The sequence below is a fragment of the Corella eumyota genome, chromosome 5 (assembly GCF_963082875.1).
Source record: "Corella eumyota chromosome 5, kaCorEumy4.1, whole genome shotgun sequence".
Lineage (NCBI taxonomy): Eukaryota > Metazoa > Chordata > Ascidiacea > Phlebobranchia > Corellidae > Corella > Corella eumyota.
Window position 1 is genome coordinate 847,242 of NC_137494.1, and position 20,132 is coordinate 867,373.

Genomic DNA, 20,132 nt, shown 5'->3' on the forward strand with positions numbered 1-20,132 from the left:
AACACATTTGTTAAAGTTTGGACAAAGTAAAATGTCTAGTCGTCTCGTTATTTCACTACTTTATATTTCCCAGGGAGTTCCCCTTGTTTTTCTCGGTTCCTCATTTTTACATTTACATACAATTTCGCCATGACGTCATTCAAACCCACGCATACAGTTAGACTTGTGTGGTTTACCATTCTTTTGTCGCTCTATATTTACAAAAAAGTCTACGGTTAAAATTTATTTCCGCAATAACTTAATGTGGGCGATATCGAAACGTTTTAAATGATTACTTGTTAAAATAATGATATTAACACAATATTTAACTTGTGTTATTCTACTTAAATTTTTTACAAAAAATTAGGTCATGTTTTGTTTCGTATTTTAATAAATTTTGTTTTTAGCTTGCCAGTTATTATTGGTTAGTAACTGAACCTTGAATTTGTTTTGTCGCAAACACCTTTGAAAACTTTTGGCCCTTAACACCACGCATACCACAACACTTTTAAATCAAGTAGTCTCTTAATTACATATTAGAAAATATTTTATGCGTTATCATCCCTTCAAATGTCTTAAACACCAACAAACAAAAGGCAGATTAATTTTTCTCACACTTTATTTGATCAGTTTTGCATTTTTGATATGTACAGTTAAAAAATCAATGACCAAAAATTAAAAATTTAAAATCTTATAGATTTTGTACAAAGAAAAATAATATTAAAAAGAACACATTTTTTACAAAAATGATTCGGTTTACTTGGAATAAGAGTATTTAATTTTGAAGTACCCAGTGTATACATAAGTATTGTCTAAAGTTTAATCACATTATTTACATTTATTGTTTGGGTTAGATGGTAAACTTATCCACTTACATATTAAATTATATCAGAGTATAAAGAGTATGTGACAAGTAATATAATTGCATTAGCATTCAGGACCAAAATTATTTGAGAAAGCAAAAACAGATAGAAAGAAATGTTGTTATATTATATGTTGTTTAAACAAAAAAGTTTAACAATCTTAGGAAAAAATACAATTTCATTTGTGATTTCTGGTTTTATTCTATTGCTAAGCAATTGTTTTTTTTTTTTTACTTTTTACAAAAAGACACTAAGGTTTTTTAAGTAACTTGTTGTTAATTAATTAGAATAAGACGGTTTTGTATATGGAAGTGAGTTAAGGATAAAAAAATTAAATAGTTATAGTTTGGAAATGTTTTATATACTTTGGAAATGTTTTACACAAAAAAATGCTTAAATTTCGAAAAACTTTTAGAATCAAAAGAAACAACACCCAAAAAACACTTTTAAGATTAAAAGAAACAACACCAATAAAAATTTGTATTCTGTACTTATGCTTTATTACTGGTATATTATTGGTTAAGGCTGACTAAGAATAAAAAAAATTACAAACATTTATAAGTACAGAAAACAAAACAAGTTAATTTTGTAAGAAACTTTTTGGTGTAATAGTACTTACCAATTTGGTATGCTGTTTATTAAAACCTTGATGCTAGGTCTCAGGTTCTCTTTGTTCTTGAAAAACAGTGTCTCCAGTAAATATATTTACTGTGAAAGAAAATATTATAAAAAAACTATTTAGTTACTTTGTAAATCATTATGTTGAGTAATTTAAATAATAATATATCAAAAGGTGCAAGCATTACTCAAACTAAATATTAAAGTAGTATAACTTATTAACATATTTACTATGAAAATTAATATGTATTAAATCTTTTAATAAGATTAATTTAAATTTTTTTAAAGTTGTTACGAACCCGCTTCTTTGTGTTTAGGATATTCAAATCTTCCCTCTTCAACATTTCCTGTTGTACGATTTGTAATGGAATAATTAAATATTTTATTTGCTGGATTTTCATTTCTAAATTCTGGCTTTGGTCTAAGTTCAATAATATCAGATTTAAACTTCCTATTTCTGTAGGTTTGGCAGACTGGTTCAAAACAATCATTTAGAATCTTAACCTCCACTTTGTCGTTTAATCTTTAAACATACAAGATAGTATAAAGCAAAAAATATTAACTAAGAACTACATGTAGCCTAAAACATATAGCAAACCTTAAAGAAACAGACACCATAAAAGCACGGGTTACATTTTGTGTAAGTGAGTTTTGCATGTTAGAGTCAATAATTTCTAACGTTAAATTTTCTCTTCCATCTTTATGGTAGCAATGAAAAATCTGCTTCTTTTTAGGTTTTTGTGAATATTGATCTAATTCAGGTAACCAGGTGCTAATAACTTGAAACCTTAAACAATTAGACAATAGTAAAAACAACAGTGATTAAACTGTTTTTAAACAATATATGACATAGTGAAGTTTTATGTTAAGATAAAAAGTGTGCACCAGATTGTTAGCTTTTGCTTGGTAATCTACATTGTAAGTTAAGTTGTATAAAATTTTTGGTTTTTAATTTTCCTTTTTATGCAAGTTTGAAACATGTCTGTATAATTAAAAAAATAACCCAGGGTGTTTATTATTCCTTAAATAAAAATTCCCTTTAATATTACCTCTTTAATATTTTAACCATGCTACTATTTATTAAACAATTTACTAACCATGACAAATGATCAACTTGAAACCTAATTGACCCGGAATCTCCCAAAATAACATCAGCAAGATTTTCCCAAACAACTTTATCTTCACTTCTTTGAGGCTAAAACAAAATTTAGTTGCAATCATATACAAAAGAATAATTAAAATTAACTAAAAAAAATTTGCCAAAATATACTTATTATTTATTAAAGCAAAAAAAAAAATTACAGTGACAACATAGGTTTCAGTTTTCAAAAAAAGGGCAGTGAAAAGAGATATTTGTACTGGAATCCGAAACTTTAATCTATGCGGCAAGCATTCGAATTGCGGGGTCAATAAGTAAGTTGGGTTTTCCTGAAAATAAAATAGTAATAAAATTTAAACAAGTGATAAAAAATAATTATTTATACAAAATAATTATTTTTTGTAGCTTAAATATATGTAAAACAACTTTATAACCGCAAATACCCTAGTTGGGGGAGTTTTATCAACGGAACAATCAACATTAATGGTGATTCGAACATCCTCATTTAGTGCACCTTCAGGAATATCAATGCAACATCCTGATACTTTAACTCTGCCTCCTTTTACACCGATAACTTTACTTGGCATGTCTGTATACTGTAAGAAAGCATTTACTTATAATACAAGAATTTATTTTAAGAGTTTAAAATATAATTTCTCAAGTATTAAATATTAAACTGATCCGATCAACAACCTTAGTGTAAAAACAAATATAACCAGTTTAATCTGTTACAATATATATTTTAGTGGTTTAAAATATATATTTAGTTTATTTAGTTTAAATGCATTTTCACTTCAGTAGTGATGTTTATCCTTTAAAGGACGTCTTTTCTGTTTTAGCCATTGGTTAACTTATGGAGTAATTTTTTTTATCAAGACAACTGGTTCAGTACTAAATAACTTTGTGTTTTGAAAACACGTCTTTTTGGTTGGTGGAATTTGAAAATCAGAATTGTCATTATGAAACTTGCATTTCTTAGGAAACAAAGTAGTTACCCGATATAGATCACGCATCGCGTCTGCGTGTTTACCATGCCGCGAAACATATTTGTTTGATTTGGGATGCTTTCTTGGAAGCTCGTCACAAACCTCTTTAGTTGGTTTAGTTGTTTTGGTTGTTTTTTTTTCAGAATTTTTTTTCAGATTTTTATTTAATCCCAATACCCGCAAACTATCATCATATTGACAATTCATTCTTAAACCCTTAATAATCTCATTTAGTTTCCCTTCAGCCTTTAACAAGGCGTCCTCTGAAATCACATCAAATGATAAATCTCGTATAGTAGTTAAGGCTTCAGAGATTCTGGTTATAGTTGATCTTTTTGGTTTTTCTTCTACAATTTGAGTGTGTAAAGGTTTGTTCAAGGGCATGTCAGCATTACCTTGTAAATTTGCTTTTGAGAAATTTTTATTTTTTCTTCTTTAACTTCAGATGTTGCCTGAGTTACAGGTAAAGTAGGATTGACAATCCAAGGATCCAAAACCATAAAAGGTGAATTTATGTACCATGATGGAAAACTATTCCATGACACATCTGAAAATTTTTCGAATATGCTAAACATATGTTTGCATGGTAAAAAATATCTTTTAAAGTCAACACAGGTACATTTAGGAATCGAATTAATTGAAATTTCATAAACTTCTTTTGTTGATGTGCTGTTAACACTAAAAAAGTCTCCTTTTCTTAATATTGATGTACAAACAATGTCTGATGCAGAGATCATTCTGGAAATGCAATGTTTTATGATGTAGTGGGGTCTATCTCGTAAAAAGAATGGAACATTATCATGATATCTGCGATAATTGCTTGAAGCTGCAAGGTTGCCGTCTTTATACCTAAAAATATTTTTAGGCTTTTTAATTTATAACTGGATTTATTATTTAACTGCTGCATACACATTACATATGTTCTTCACACCTTTGTAAATTTTCCGGTAAAAAATCTTGATGTAAAACAGTGATAATACCAGACAATGATTTATCTGTGCGAAATCTGATGTGGCATTCCTTTAAAGTTCTGTTTTGTCTTTCAACTCCATTATTGGTGTTGATTATGACTTGAAGCTGACCTACTCTATAAAGCCAAGCCCAGCGCTGCAAAAAAGTCTTAGAAGTATTTGCAATTGTATATAACTTTTATAAAATGTTATGTCTAAAAAGCATATATATCTTAAATATATTTTACATAAATGGTAAAGTCATTGATGTAATCTACCTCCTTAATAGGTTCCCAAAATTTGCTAAAATAGTTTCGAAACTTTTCATTTTCATTCCAAATCTCGCTACAATGTAATTGGTTTAGTCCAGATGCAAACTTGTTTGCAGTATCAGCTGTGGCAATGCATCGCAAAAGATTCAAAGCCGTTTGTTGCCTGTCTTTATCGCCAACACCATTTTCATGTTTTTTTACCCATCTTCCCCATGCTTGTTCGCGATGGAAGTCGCAAATTAGTACTTTGCAGCCTTTACAGAATAAGATTTATTTTAGTTTGCTTTTTAAGCTTTAAGTGATACTAACAATCGTTGCATTTAAAAAAATTTACCTGTAAATACAGCTTCAAGTGCATTAATTTCAGCATCGCACTTATCTGTCATAAAAAAAGAAGGATTCCACTTGGGACACCATTTTTGCAAAACTTTAAGTGCCTCTTGAATATCATCAGCTGTCTCATTTTGTAAAATAAAATACCCAACAACTTGGTAGTTAACATTGGTCTTCACATAAAGAAAAAATAGGGGAAGGGCGTACTTTGACGTCTTGTACGTAGCATCTAAAAGGCGGATTTCCTGACCATATCGTTCTAACAATCGTTTTTGCCATGAAAATTGATGAACAAATAGAAGCGATTGTTTGCATTTGATAAAAGGGGTTTCATCCCATTCACTCTCATGTTCTTCCATGTTGATTGCTTCGCCTGCAACATATGGTCGATACAAAATATTGTCATCAGTACCATATTTCTTTCTCCACTCATCAATCAAAAGTTTAACATTTGTCTGATCAAATTTTGATAGTTTTCGATTCACAAATACACGATAAAAACTGTTTTTTAAATCCCTCATTGTTGGATTAAATCTCCGATTTGATTGGCAGGGTGGTTCTTGACCCTTAAATAAATCATGTTTAACGTAAAGATCAATTGCCCGCCTTAGTTCACGAACACTACTAACACCATCATTAACAAGTTTTCCAACTTCAGCAATTATCCGTTTATCAACTATCTGTTGATATCCAGATTGCTAAAAAGTAATACGTAACATATATTATGCTAAAAATAGCATAAGTTTCCAAAAAATTGTGTTTAAACAATACATTGCATACCCATTACACCACCTACAATAAATCTTGCAAAGAGGCTACATTATTAAGAATATTAACGAGAAACATATTTTAGTTATTTGTTTTTAAATTAGTAATTTAAAAAATTAAAATTACCTTTCCAATAACATGACCAACATGAGCTTTAATGGGTGGAAAAGTAATTCTGTAAACGGTGGATTTTAATAATTCAGATGAACCTTTTAAACGAATTCTAATTTCTTTGCTGGCAAGGTCTTTTAGATACCTTAACTTGTTTCCACTTTCTTTGGACTCAATCTAAAATAAATTTGTTTATTTTTCTGATTACTAGTATTTCTGGCAAGGCCTTTTGTAATTTAAAAAGCAGCAAGTGTCCATTACAAACCTTAAAATCAGGAAAAAGAGTGATATATGAAATCTGTATAGTAGCAGGACAATCAGTTTTTTTTGAACCTTGTAAACACATGTAGGATTTTTTTACCATGTGATCCGCTAGCTGTAAATTTAATGTAAAAACATGATGTTTATATAAACGTTACTTGAGGTCAAAATTTAATATTTTTTTATATTTTAGCTGCCTTTTACCTGAGGTACAACTTTTTCACATCTAAGTTTGTTTTTGGATTTGTTGCGATCTTTTCCGTGTTGGCATTCTCTTATATAACATTTAAGGTATTTAAATGGAATGCAGTCTTCATTCCAGAAAATCTTCTCACCTTCTGAATATACAATATACAGCAATAAGAGTTTAAAAAAATGTAGAATATTTATGAAAACCTGTAACTGTTACACATACTACTGTCATGACTATTTCTGACTATAAACTTTGTTAAGGTTGAGATCTCAAATTGAGTGATTTTCTCTTCTACCTCACCAAGAGAATTTGCGTACTAAAATAAAATAGGCTAGCTAAAAAATATGGTTTGTAAAGTCTAGTTAATTTAAGTAAACAATTTATATTAGTTCTGGATTTTTTAACAACTGTACCACAGGCTGCACTACGGAGTCAATGATAGGTGATTTAATAGCACTGGTGTACATTTCTCCTTTTTGAATCTGTACTAACTATTGAGCTAAAACTTTCTGAAAAATAATCTAAATCGACTGGTTATAAAAAAAAGTTTTCACAGTATTGAAAAAGTTTTATGGTCTGTATTTTTTATGTGTACAAAGTAAAATCTAATATAAACTAAATTATTGGTAGAAATATGTAGGCTATTTAAAAAACTATTTTGAAGTATGTAAAGTGATTTATAAATTAAATGTGAGTTTTACACTAAATTTAAAAAAGAAGTTTCAATAAGAAGTTAGCTCTAAAAAGAGCTGTTTTTGAAGACTGGAGGACCGTTGGTGATTTTTTTAAATGATAATAAGTTACAACTGTAGAATTCAATCTGTAATAAAAAAAAAATCAAACCATTGGCATCATTTCTCGTCTGGCATTTAATCACTGGCTAAGTAACGCAACGACTGGCTTAGTAACTGAACTTTAAAAATTAACAACGAAAATAATTGTTAAACTACAACAGGCAACTGAAAATAACAACGGCGGGAAAAATATATTATTTACCAACGGCAGGAAAAAAGGCGCGAATTTTTTTTTTTTTGCTGAGTAGAAATGGTGGTCAAATCCACCGCCGTGGTGTTAACGTTGTACCAATTTGCTAACTAAGTAATGTTGAATTTATTTTTTTTAGTTGTCAGCATCAATTTTAGAAAACCAATTCAACTTTGAAGTCAATTTAATGTTTTAGGCAGCATTAAAGAATGATTGGAATTGGATACAAATGGTTTAAAAGTAACATTTGACAATTCAAACTGTCAAATGTTAAAAATAAACCAATTGTATTTTTTGAACAAAGCATTTGGAATGAAAAATCGTAATTTTTTTTGCACAGATTAAAGTAATGTACTTCTTTTTTTTTTATGTTGTTTCATATAATACGCTAGAAAATATATATTAACTATCATTGTCAGTTAATTTTAAAAACCCAATTTTATGTTCTTTTTTTACAGTGTTAGCTACTTATTTTTAAACAAAGCTTCCTATCTTGCGGTAAGATTGGTTAAAAGACCAGTTACAAAAAATTAAAATCAGAGAATGGTTTTCATTGGAGATGTGATAACACAGAGTGAATTGGATTCGAAGCCAACCATTTTCAATTATTACTGTAAATGGAAAAGAAGAATCTTTGAAAAACAGTACATATTAGTTTTATGTGTAATTTTAAATTTTTTATACTTTTTTGTGTTTATTTTCAGAATAATTTTTGATGGACTCCCAAGGAGAATTTAATTTTGTCGTGGACATCAGAGTGTTTATCAGTTAAGCACTCTGATTGGCTTAGTTTAAATTCAAAACTAATTTTCAAGAAATTAACAGTAAGGACCCTCAAAATTTAATGTGAGTTATTTATATGATCTTAAATTATTAAAACTAAGATATGGGAACAATATTAACCTTAATTAAAACTGGTTAAAGGTGGAAATTAAACTTTAAATAAAAGACCATACAATTAAATTCAAATATACATTTTCTGACACGAACTGTTAAAATTTAAAACTGTGTAGTTGTTTTCTAGTTATGATAACGTAGCAAAATGAATTTTGGAAATACAACAACAAAGATGAAAGCCATGTCTTATTTCAGGTAATTTTGTGTTGAATAAATTTATTTAATTCTTATTTTAAATTTAGGATTGAAACAAATATATATTGTAATAATATATTTTTTTACTATTGTAGGAATTTTTTTTCTTGTCTGGGATTGAGCTGATTCTGACAATACTTTAGATTCAGTTGGTGGCAGAAAGTACCTGAAAAAAATGCCTAATAAAAATGAAGGAGTATTTGTACTTCCAATTTACATTTTTGTCGTTAACACTGCAAAAAAGTTTTGTTAATTTCATATTGGATTTTCTAAAAACAAACTTAATTGATTTCATGCTTTATTTTTTGCCTTACAAATTGCCCTTTTTCTTTTACTTTGTCATTGTAGCTGTATTTCTTTATACACAAATCGATTCAGATAAATTGTCTTTATTTTTTGAACTCACCTTGTTTATCTAATAATTTACTCGACTAAGTCTATTAACCTTGGTAAAGATCTATGAATATTCACAATTGCTTTTTCTAAAAGAAGTTTTGTCCTTGCAAGTAGACTACCTTTGGTTTAATTTTTTAAAATACAGCAAACTTGATATAAATACTTTTAAACTGGGATATATCTTAAATAATACAGCCCACTGTTCTTTTCATTTTTATGCCAAAATTCTATTCTCCAAAAAAAATAAATTAAGGGCTAAAAAAAGGCAAAATAAGATTACTATTTTAAGTGTGCCAGCAAATGAGCCTACGACGATGCTGTAATGTGTCATTTGACTCGTGTGTGTCAAAATTTTCTCTTTTTTTAGGTATTTTTCGACTGGATCTTTTTCCCCTTTATATTTTACAGGGAGTATAGGTCTTGTTTTGCTGGGTTCATTATTCTGACATTCAAATACAATTTAGATGATGTCTTTCAAACCAATGCAAACAGTTGTTTTTAAAAAAAATACGACAAGATTTATCTTTTAATAATATTTGCTATATATGACATTTTAATACATTAAACACAAAAATAAGGTTGATGCCTAAGTGCTTTAACAGTAAGAAGCCGAACTATCCAAGCTTTTCTCGTTGAGAAACAAAAAAATATAATTTGAGATTTAAAAGTACAAGCAAAGAAATAAACAAATAAATTTCGCCACACAGTTACAAATTTGGCTTTTATAATATGTACAGTTTTAAAACAAAATAAATGAAAAATTTTTGAAATTCAATTTTAACAGACAGAAATAATACAAATTTAGCAATTGAAAATAAATATTTGTAATTGTTCCAAGCTGATCAGTGTTTATGTAAGTAAATTGGTATTTCAAATATTTTTAATACTCGCTATACAATATTTTTCGCACTAGCTGTTATAGTCCAAATCATACATACAATATATTTTCACACTAGCTGTTATAATCATATATACAATAATCAACTTCGTAACATGCACTTATTTAGGTTGTAATAATATGGCAACTACACTACTAAAATAGCAAAATTTACAACATTAAATTATAAAACATGCAGTAATGAATGAAAACTAAAAATGCAACATGCAAATATCATATAAAATATAACAAAAAGTCATCGGTTAGCATTACCAATATTTTATAGTATTAAGGTTGTTTTAAATTGACTTAAAAACGCTAATTTTTTTAAGGGATTGTTTTTATGCCAGCGTATACAATTTCAGTAGTCAAAAAATTATTTTACTTTTTTTCCTGTAAAGCCACCAATAAATCCTTTTACTACTCCAAGTGCACCGTCCACTGCATTTCCACTTGAAGCATAACTAATTAAACCTTGAAGTACCGCTCCTAGCAACCCCTTGCCAACTTTTCTCAGCCAATTTGGTTTGTTTTTCTCGTTATTTCTCTTGATGGTTCCAAAACTATTGTCCAAATCCTGACAGAATTTGTCAGCATATTTTTTTGCCAAATTAATATATCCTTCCTTGATAAAATCAGCTTGAAATTGATGTTGAAGATTTTGTTTGGTATTTTCGTGAAATTCTTCTAGACATGTTGGATCAACATACTTGCTGTCAGTTAACTAAAATTAAAAGGTTAATGACTATATTAGTGGAAACAAAAATTAACCTATGTCAAAAAAAACTAGATAATATTGCCTACTACTTTTTTGACATCACATAAATTAACAACAGAATTTTTTTTATCCCAACTTAAAAGAAATTACAATACATACTTTATATGTATTTAGTTTCTTATTGTAACATTAACTTTTTTAAGGTTTTAACAAAACTAAAATAAATATTACCTCATTTATTTTTTGTAAGTAATTGGTTTTCAATTCTTGAAGCATGGCAATTGCACTTTCGTTTAGGTTTTGCTACAAAAACAGTTTTTATTTGTTATTGCAAACAGAAAACAATTTAAAAAAACCTTTTTTTAATAACTAGAAATGTATTTATGTTATTATTCCAATCTAATTACACCAAATATAAATACTTTTCTCACCTCGTAGACGGAATTTTGCGAATCCAAGGTTATGAAAAGTTGATTGATATCTTGTTCAAGGTTGTTTTTAATCTCTGTTTTTTCTGTAAGCGAAAACTCTTCTGCTTCCTTTTCAAACTTGCTCAAAGCTTCATTCTTTGCCTGGTTATGAAGATTGTTAAAATCATTCTCTTCCTTAAACTTGCCTTGGATAAGCTGTAATAAAGCAAACACTTATAATACAGTTAATTTTAGAGTTTTAAACCATATTTTCGTAAGTATTAATTATATACCTGTTGTGTTTTTTTGTCATACAAATTAAAAGCATTTTCTTTAATTTCTTTTAACCGGTTTACAGCCTTGGTCTGTAAAAAACAAATGGATTAAACAAGAACAATAACAACCAGATTCCAATAGGCTACAATGTATAATTAACTAGCATATCAGTCTAGCCTAGTAAAAGGGTTAACAAATATAATGTAAGTTATAAGCACCTTGTTTTTGTTGTTTTTTCGCTCATAGGTGTCCAGTAATTTCTTAGCAACCTCATTGTTGAATTGTTTTTTGCATTTATCGACCATTTTGGCTTTTATGTCAAGTGTGTCAAACAACGTTACAGCTTCTGCTGTGCATTTTTTGGAAATTTCCTTCAGTTTTGCTGGCTCAACATATTGGTCTTCACAATCCTGCAACATATAAATTTAAAATGTTTTACTACAAATTGTATCTGTGGCAACACTTTATTCCTATGTCTGTAGATTTCTTTTTACCATGTGACTGTTAAATACTTATGTTAAGACACATAAGCATTGTAAATTAACCTTAACTAATGATATTGAACAATAAGGTTATCTTTATCTGGCAACTTACTCTGTCCATCAATTCCCTATATTTTTCCTTGGCTTTGTTCATTTGATCCAAAGTTTGTGCTTTAGTCAGTTTCTAAATATAGAACAAAATAAACTGTATTATAACATGATTCACTGTAAAAATATTCTGATAATAAATAATAGAAAAACAATAAAAAAACATGATTAAATTTCATATATATATATTTTTTATATGACTTTATCCTCGATGTGGAAAGGTTAAATGACATTAAGTAACAACAGTTACACCACCCAGTCTTGAGTTGCCGACTAATTCTATGGTACATATTAAAAAGTAAACTATTTAACACAAATATAAATTTTTAGTCCAGATTATAAATGCAACATAATTTACTTTGTTAAAATCGTTGGCCTGTTTGAACTTTGACATTTCATCCTTAAGTTCGTTATCAAGTTTTGTCTTGTATTCAGCACGAAGAATGGTGTCTTCCCCTAGATCAGAGCTTTCAAACTGAGCCAAAGATGCTTCGTAGGCTTTTGCATGCGCCTCTGTAAAATTCTTGTCTTCCAGAACAACACTACTATACTGTAAAACATTTTTTGCAATCATAAATATTTTTGCCTTAAGCAAACATATTTAAATTAGCTAAATAGACTTTTAATAGCTTGCTGAGCAAGTAAAAAAAATTTAAATGACCATTTTACTTTAGAATACAATAAGTAAACATAGTCATAACAAAAAACAGTTGTAAACCTATGAAAAATTGTTTTTACCTCATTCATATTCGAAGTATAGGCACCTTTGCTACTTATGAACAAATCTGACAACTTTCTATCCAGTTCAGACTAAAAGCAATAAATAAAGAATTTACAGAGTTTGATTGTTTTAAATTAACCCGATATTAGGTGATTTTCGGTGCAGTGTTTATAAAATTTAACATTTGTTTATCTTAGAAGCAAGGTTATATACGCAATGTTGTGTAAGCCAAAAATAATGAAAAATTTTAAAGCAGATGAAGTTATAAGGTTAACTGAAAATGTTACTAAGCTGGAAATAAATGTCTTTAAATACGAAAAAGATTTACCTTTTTATGCAGATTGGTTTTGGTAAAAGCTTGAAAACATCTTTCCATTTCTTTGTCAAGTCTTTTTTTAAATTCTTCGGAAAGTTTGGGGTCAAAATCTTTCACCTTTTCATTAAATGCTTCGATAACCAGGTCCTGGCTTTCAACATTCAGTTTTTGGAGTTTTTCATCTTCCAAAAACTTTCCATTACACCCCTAAACAAAAACAGAATTATCAATTATTGTAATGTATCATTTTTAAAGGTGTACCAATTTATTACCCAATACAATATGAAGATTTAAAGTAACTACCTAAAGAAACTTGTTTTAATTGTATGATTTCAATAACAATGAATCAGTTTCATTTTATATATACCTGCTCAAAGTTTGATTTGAAATCCTCTGCCATTTTTTCAACGATGTCTCGTAACTCATTCTTTAGCTGTTCCTATAGAGTGTTTAAAATTATATTTTATATTTAAAATTAATTTATTGTTGTATTGTAATCAGCAATATTGTATAAACTATTATATTTACAATACTCCTAATGTAAAAATATCATAATAGTTGTGAAAAATTCTTAAAAAAGTGGAGTTGAACCTACATAAAATTTCTTATTCTTTTCTGTAAAGAAATCAAGTTTTTGGTCGATTAATTCTTTCAGATTCTTTCTTTTTGTTCGAACAAAACTTCCATCTCCAAGTTTAGGAGCATCATCATAAACAGCAAGAGCCTCTGATTTACATTTATCATGAAGCACTTGAAGGTTTTCTTCGTATTGGTGGCATTGCTAAAACAAAGTAAAAATATTAAAGTCCCAAACTATTTTATTGTTTGACATAAAAAAGGAATAATAAAAATTGTATTTATAAAATTTTAAATTTAAATTTTTTTTTGCTATCAAACTGAACAAAATTTAACGTAAATTAAATGCAAGTTTTACATACAGTTGTCATATTTTTCATGTAATGTTGCTTTGCCTTCTGAATTAATGCCACATTTGCTGCTCGTTTATTTGCCTAAACAAAACAAACACTGTCATAAAAATAAAAGTAGGGCTGATGTTATACACAAATTGTAAAAAAAATTTCAGTACTTGAGAGTTCTAAATTGTAAAATTTAAAAAATAAAAAAATTTAAAATCAATTCAAAAAAGGAAGCATGCACCTCCACAATGGATTCAACTCTTGGCATTTTTCCACTTTGAAAAATGTCAAAATAGGCATATATGAGGTTGATTAGATCACTACCAGTAACATCACAGCCATTGTTTTGTTTCACAATAATGTTGTGGGGTTCAAAAAGTTGCTTTTGTAATTCGTCAACATACCTTAAGAATTCTGGATCAATATCTTGAAAAAAATTTGTAAATGAAATTTTAGTATGGTTTATTGAAGTTTTTTTCTTTAAATGTGCAAACCTTTGAATGGAATTGGAGTTTCTTTACTTCCCCTTTCAGCTACTATCTTTCCAGGAGTGGGCATCAAAAAACATGAAAACTCAGTGAAATATTTGTTGATGCTGCCTCGAATTTCAATAATTTCTTTGTTTTTACTTTTGCTAAGGATATTGCTTAGAAGCCTTCTACCACCTTCTAATCCATAACTTACATCTTTATCAGGCCAATCTCTAACCAGAAACATCAATTTCTGTACAAAACATTTGTTATTCATAAATATATTAATTTTTACTTTTCTTATTTAAATATTGACAGAAAATAACCTGAAACGGGACTTGGGTTTGAGAATTTTTGTTGTTTTTTTGAAATTCTTGTTTGGCAGTATTTCCATAATTTGCAAATAACTATGAAAGTAAATTAATTGCATAAGTTAAATATTAAATAACCTATAAACCAAAGTTTAAACCTTTTTAAAAGTATATTTTCGATATTTTTAAACTATGTATCATACCCCCTGAACATAGCCTTATTTTGTGTCTCACTATATTATACACTATTTATTAGAAATCTGTTTCTTTTGTACAGTAAAAATATTTGTTTTATATTTACTTACATGCAAGTTTTGAAGGTCGTTAGTGTCAATGTTTTGGGAAACATTGTAGATTTGAACTGAGCCAATCAGAGTGCTTAAAGAAAAGATAACTGATGAACACTTTGTGTCCGCAACAAAATCAAATGCTCCTTGAGTATCCATAAGAAACAAGTTGACCTAAAATATATTTGTCAAATTAATCCTGATTGACTATTTTGTAAAATATTTAACATTACTTATTTTCACCCTTTTACTCATTTTTGGCCCCAAAAATTGCCAAGTGGTTATATTTGCCAACTTTACTTGTATTAGGGTCATATATACTTTTTTGGGGCATAGTAGTAACAAGAAGTGGTTGTGGTTTTGTCTTAGGAATGATTTTTGTATTTTTTCTGAAATTCAGGGAACTTTATCAAAAAACAAACAACCTACTTCTTTTCCATCATCAGTAGTAAGTAGAATAGGTTGGTTCCAAATCCAGATTCCCTTTGTATCACTTTTATGACCACCTCTCCAATGAAAACCATTATCTAGTTCTAATATTTGAGATTGGTCTTCTAACCATTTTTCTGACTAAAAATATTTTTAAAATTATTTAAAAATTGCTTTTTTTATTTTTTATACAACTTTATTAAAAAAATCCACAGTTTGCCATATTAACTTGATTTAATTTAACTTTACACTTTTAAATACTGACCGAAACATACCTTACTAGACCTTAATCTGTGCAAGAAAAGGTTCAAAAGAAAAGATTTCCCTTTTCTAAATGCTCCCGTCACAGAATACAATGCAACTGGTTTATCTTTCACATTTTCATTACCAAATATTACTTCTAAAGCCTCTGTGTTCAATTCAAACCCTCCTTCATCGCTGCCCGTATCATTTATTGGTCTCACAAGTTGAACTGGTCCAATTTTAAAGGAATATTCTAAAATTATAAATATTTACAAATTCATGATTGATATAAATGCAGTCAACAGCAAGATAGTAAAAAATTTACTTAAATCCAGGTCATTTAAATCATAAGTTTTATTTAAATAATTAGATTTTCTTTTTAAGTTTATTGTTTAGAGTTAGTAGTAATCGCATTTTAGTGTGTGGAATTGATTGCTTGTGCAACCAATCCCTTTACGTGATACGGAGTGATATGAGAGATGGCGCATTAAAGGACGCTTTTATTATATGTATGGACAACGTGAAGCTAGCCACTGCAAATGAAATATCGCCGCGGCTAATAACTGCAAACAAACTATACTCTGTTTTGCAATGCCTGGTGCGGAAATCACGATATCTGTTAGAACCTAATTAACCCGAAGATATACAGCTGTATCAGGGGTTAGCAAAGGAGCACCAGAAAGCATTAACCTTCACAAATATTGTGTTTATGGACAAACTGCGGAATGTGCTGTCAATCAATTAATATTTTATATCGCGTGACACGTCACTTGTTATTTATTTTAACAATTATCGATCTATATTTACCTTGATTTCTGTTAATATTTTCAATCAAAGTTAATACATTTTCGTCGTTTACAATCGGTGATACTCCTTTAAAAATAACAATTTTAGTAATTTTATTACAAACTTTGATAAATGACTAAATTAACATTTTATTTTACCTGTTGCATAAATCGCACTTCTTATTTGACTTTCGCTAAAGTCTTGGTTCTTGAGATATTTAATCAGTTCAGAGAAATTGTCTCTATTTCTAAAACTCATACTGCTTATCTGATAACGTTCTTTTTACCAAACTTTACAGGCACAGGGCAAAAATGTATGAATACACGCCCTGAATAGATTTCGCTATTGACTTGGTTGGTATACAATTAGCAGAAGCGATACCTGTCTTCACATTAGGGCATTTGTACCTAGTATCGTATTACACCACATATCACAAACAAGAAATAGTTCCTCTTTCATGGTAACGTCATTCAACCCCCGCACATGGTTTGATTTGTGTGGTTCACTGTGTTTTTTGCGCTCTGTAGTTACTTAAAAGTCTACACATAAGATTTGTTTCTGCAATAACTAAATGTGGGCAATATCAAAATGTTTGAAAAAGTTTTGCATTTCTTGTAAAAATAACGACATTAAGACCTTATTTAATTTTTGTTATTCCATTTAAACCTTTTCCAAAAAAAGTATGGCTTCTGTTGTTTTGTATTTTAGAAAATTTTGTTTTTAGCTTGCCAGTTATTGTTTGTTATAAACTTAACCTTCAACATTTTTTGAATTAGTGACATTTTTTGCTATAAACAACTACAACACTTGAATGAAAGGGTTTATTAAATTAAAATATAAAAGAAATTTATGCGTCAAATTGACTTAATTGTAGTCATAATTTCAACTGTTTTATATAGGCAATTTTAACAAAATCAGCAAATTAATTTCTCCACACATTATTTATTAAAATTGCATTCCATTTAAAAGTTTTAAAACGTAATTTTAAAAGAAGCAGTAATTTACCTGTCGCATATTATTGTCTTACACATTAAAACTATTTTTTTAAACTTGTTAAGAAAAAACAAAAATACTTTGTATGCATACAACCAATTTTTTGTTTATATGTTTTAAGATAATTCTAAAAAAATAAAAGAAAGCACAAACTTACAAAAAATACGCTTTTTTGTCAAGTTTTATGTATGTGTTTTTGTCAAGTTTTAAGTTGAATTCTTTGTTATCTCTATAAATATTAGGCTGTGATCTAATTGTTTTATATTTGGTAATAAACAAGCTTAAAAATTACCATGCCTTATTGAATACAAAACCGTCTTATTTAATTTTTTTTTTATTGCATACGATTTTTATTTCAGTATTAATATTTAGTTTTTGTTATACAAATTTTCAGTTGCTTCACGTAATAAAAAAGTTTTGTAAAAATTGCATTAAAAATGGGCAACACGTATAAATTCAATTTTTATTTGACAACATTGTTTTTAACTTTTTAACACGCGTTGTGTTAACGTTGTACCAATTTGCTAACTATGTAATGTTGAATTTATTTTTTTTAGTTGTCAGCATCAATTTTAGAAAACCAATTCAACTTTGAAGTCAATTTAATGTTTTAGGCAGCATTAAAGAATGACTGGAATTGAATACAAATGGCTTTAAAAGTAACGTTTGGCAATTCAAACTGTCAAATATTAAAACTAAACCAATTGTATTTTTTCAGCAAAGCATTTGGAATAAAAAATCGTAATTTTTCTTGCACAGATTAAGGTAATGTACTTTGTTTTTTTTTTGATGTGGTTGCATATAATACGCTAGAAAATATGTATTAACTATCATTGTCAGTTAATTTTAAAAACCCAATTTTATGTTCTTTTTTTTACAGTGTTAGCTACTTATTTTTAAACAAAGCTTTCTATCTTGCGGTAAGATTGGTTAAAAGACCAGTTACAAAAAATTAAAATTGGAGAATGGTTTTCATTGGAGATGTGGTAAAACAAAGTGAATTGGACTCGAAGCCAACCATTTCCAATTACTACTGTTAATGGAAAAGAAGAATCTTTGAAAACAGTATATTTTAGTTTTTTATGTGTTGTTTTTAATTTTTTATACTTTTTTGTGTTTATTTGCAGAATAATTTTTGGTGGACTCCCAAAGAGAATTTAATTTTGTCGTGGACATCAGAGTGTTTATCAGTTAAGCACTCTGGTTGGCTTGGTTTAAATTCAAAACTAATTTTCAAGAAATTAACAGTTAGGACCCCCGAAATTTAATGTGAGTTATTTATATGATCTTAAATTATTAAAACTAAGATATGGGAACAATATTAACCTTAATTAAAACTGGTTAAAGGTGGAAATTAAACTTTAAATAAAATACCATACAATTAAATTCAAATATACATTGTCTGACACCAATTGTTAAAATTTAAAACTGTGTAGTTGTTTTCTAGTTATGATAATGTAGCAAAACAAATTTTGAAAATACAACAAAGATGAAAGCCATGTCTTATTCCAGGTAATTTTTGTTAAATAAATTTAACTAATTCTAAATTTAAATTAAGGACTAAAACGAATATATCTTGTAATAATATATTTTTTACTATTGTAGGAATTTCTTTTTTTTGACAAATTAGGCTGATACTGAAATTACTTTGGGATCAGGTGGTTGCAAAAAGTACTTTAGAAGAATGCCTGACAAAAAGAAAAGAGTTCTCATATTTTCCGACCAGATATTTAAATTTGTGGTGTTTTCAGCAAAACAATCTAATAAGTTTTATGTAGTACTTTAACAAACAACTCAAGTTGTGCTTTACTTTCCCTGTTTTTTATTATTATTTTGATTTTCCGCGCATTAATGACAGTGAATAACAAGATATATATTAAAAGATATATAGTGTTGCCTGAATCACACTTCTTATTTAACTTTCACTAAACCCCTGGGTATGAATACATTCAAGAGAAATTGTCTCTTTTTTTAAACTCATACTGCTTAACAAGACCTCTTACCAGGTTAAAAAAAATCTATAAATATTCACAGTTGCCCATTCTGAAAGAAATTTTTCCCCTTCAAGCAGTTGTGAGCCTTAACCAACTGTGCCCTACAGGTAGCTGTGCCTTACAGGCTGGCTTTGTTATAAACTTTCAAATACAAAATACTTAAAAATTGGGACATATATTACATTTTACGTTACAGCAAAATATTGGGTTTTATGCTAAGGGTCTATATTGCAAAAAAAACGATCAGAAAAATACAATATAAGATTATTTTCTAATGTCAAATAAGCCTTTTTTGATAACTTTACATGTCATACTTGCAAACGTCACTTTTGGTGATTTTTCGACTACAAACTGCAATATCCTCAAAACTACTTATTCCTTATTTACAATAATTGTATCCCAGCACAAGTTAAAAAAATCAAAATATAATTAAAAATTAAACCCTGCAGACGCATTATGTTTTAAGAATCAATAATTGTGGTGAAAACATTTAACGATGTACGATAAAAAATTAATGAAATGGGTTTTTATATTTAGTAAATTAAAACAATCTTTGTAATTTCTACTATCTAAACAACGCCCATAATTAGTGCTTATGTAAGTCAATTAGCATTAAAAATATTGGCTATATAACAATAATATTTAGTTCAGTATAGCCACCGACAAATCCTTTTACTGCTCCAAGTGCACAAGTTAGAATTCTAAAACCTCCTGGTGGGCCTATAGCAAAACCAATTGCACCATGATATGCAGCTCCTAGCAATCCCTTGCCAATTTTTCTTAACATATTTGGTTTGTTTTTCTCATTATTTGTCTTGATGATTTTAAAACAATCATCTAACTCCTGGCAACATTTTTCAGCAAATTTTCTACCAAAATTGTCGTGCCC

At 28.5% G+C, this 20,132-nt stretch overlaps 1 protein-coding gene and 2 long non-coding RNA genes across 5 annotated transcripts; 2 read left to right on the forward strand and 1 right to left on the reverse strand.

Annotated features, from left to right (window-relative positions):
- Window positions 1–7,480: 7,480 nt before the first annotated feature.
- LOC145753072 (uncharacterized) lies at window positions 7,481–9,121 on the forward strand. 2 transcript variants are annotated; one of them, XR_014283810.1, is made up of 4 exons: window positions 7,481–7,763; window positions 7,876–8,263; window positions 8,442–8,509; window positions 8,605–9,121. It is a non-coding gene; the product is annotated as an uncharacterized LOC145753072 (long non-coding RNA). The 2 variants fall into 2 exon arrangements; XR_014283809.1 differs by having other exon boundaries at window positions 7,481–8,263.
- Window positions 9,122–9,424: 303 nt separating this feature from the next.
- On the reverse strand, window positions 9,425–16,561 carry LOC145752333 (uncharacterized). The gene is made up of 20 exons (XM_082568599.1): window positions 16,415–16,561; window positions 16,278–16,343; window positions 15,503–15,723; window positions 15,228–15,368; window positions 14,817–14,972; window positions 14,527–14,607; window positions 14,225–14,453; window positions 13,972–14,156; window positions 13,752–13,823; window positions 13,409–13,594; window positions 13,181–13,252; window positions 12,826–13,020; window positions 12,515–12,586; window positions 12,135–12,326; window positions 11,781–11,852; window positions 11,405–11,596; window positions 11,204–11,275; window positions 10,932–11,126; window positions 10,732–10,803; window positions 9,425–10,506 (listed from the first exon to the last, which is right to left on the reverse strand). The coding sequence occupies exons 1-20, from the start codon at window positions 16,512–16,514 to the stop codon at window positions 10,159–10,161; spliced, it is 2,919 nt and encodes a 972-aa protein (XP_082424725.1). The 5' UTR covers window positions 16,515–16,561; the 3' UTR covers window positions 9,425–10,158.
- Window positions 16,562–17,767: 1,206 nt separating this feature from the next.
- On the forward strand, window positions 17,768–19,104 carry LOC145753132 (uncharacterized). Of its 2 annotated transcripts, XR_014283824.1 has the most exons (5): window positions 17,768–18,014; window positions 18,130–18,314; window positions 18,377–18,518; window positions 18,697–18,761; window positions 18,855–19,104. It is a non-coding gene; the product is annotated as an uncharacterized LOC145753132 (long non-coding RNA). The 2 variants fall into 2 exon arrangements; XR_014283823.1 differs by having other exon boundaries at window positions 18,130–18,518.
- Window positions 19,105–20,132: the final 1,028 nt, after the last annotated feature.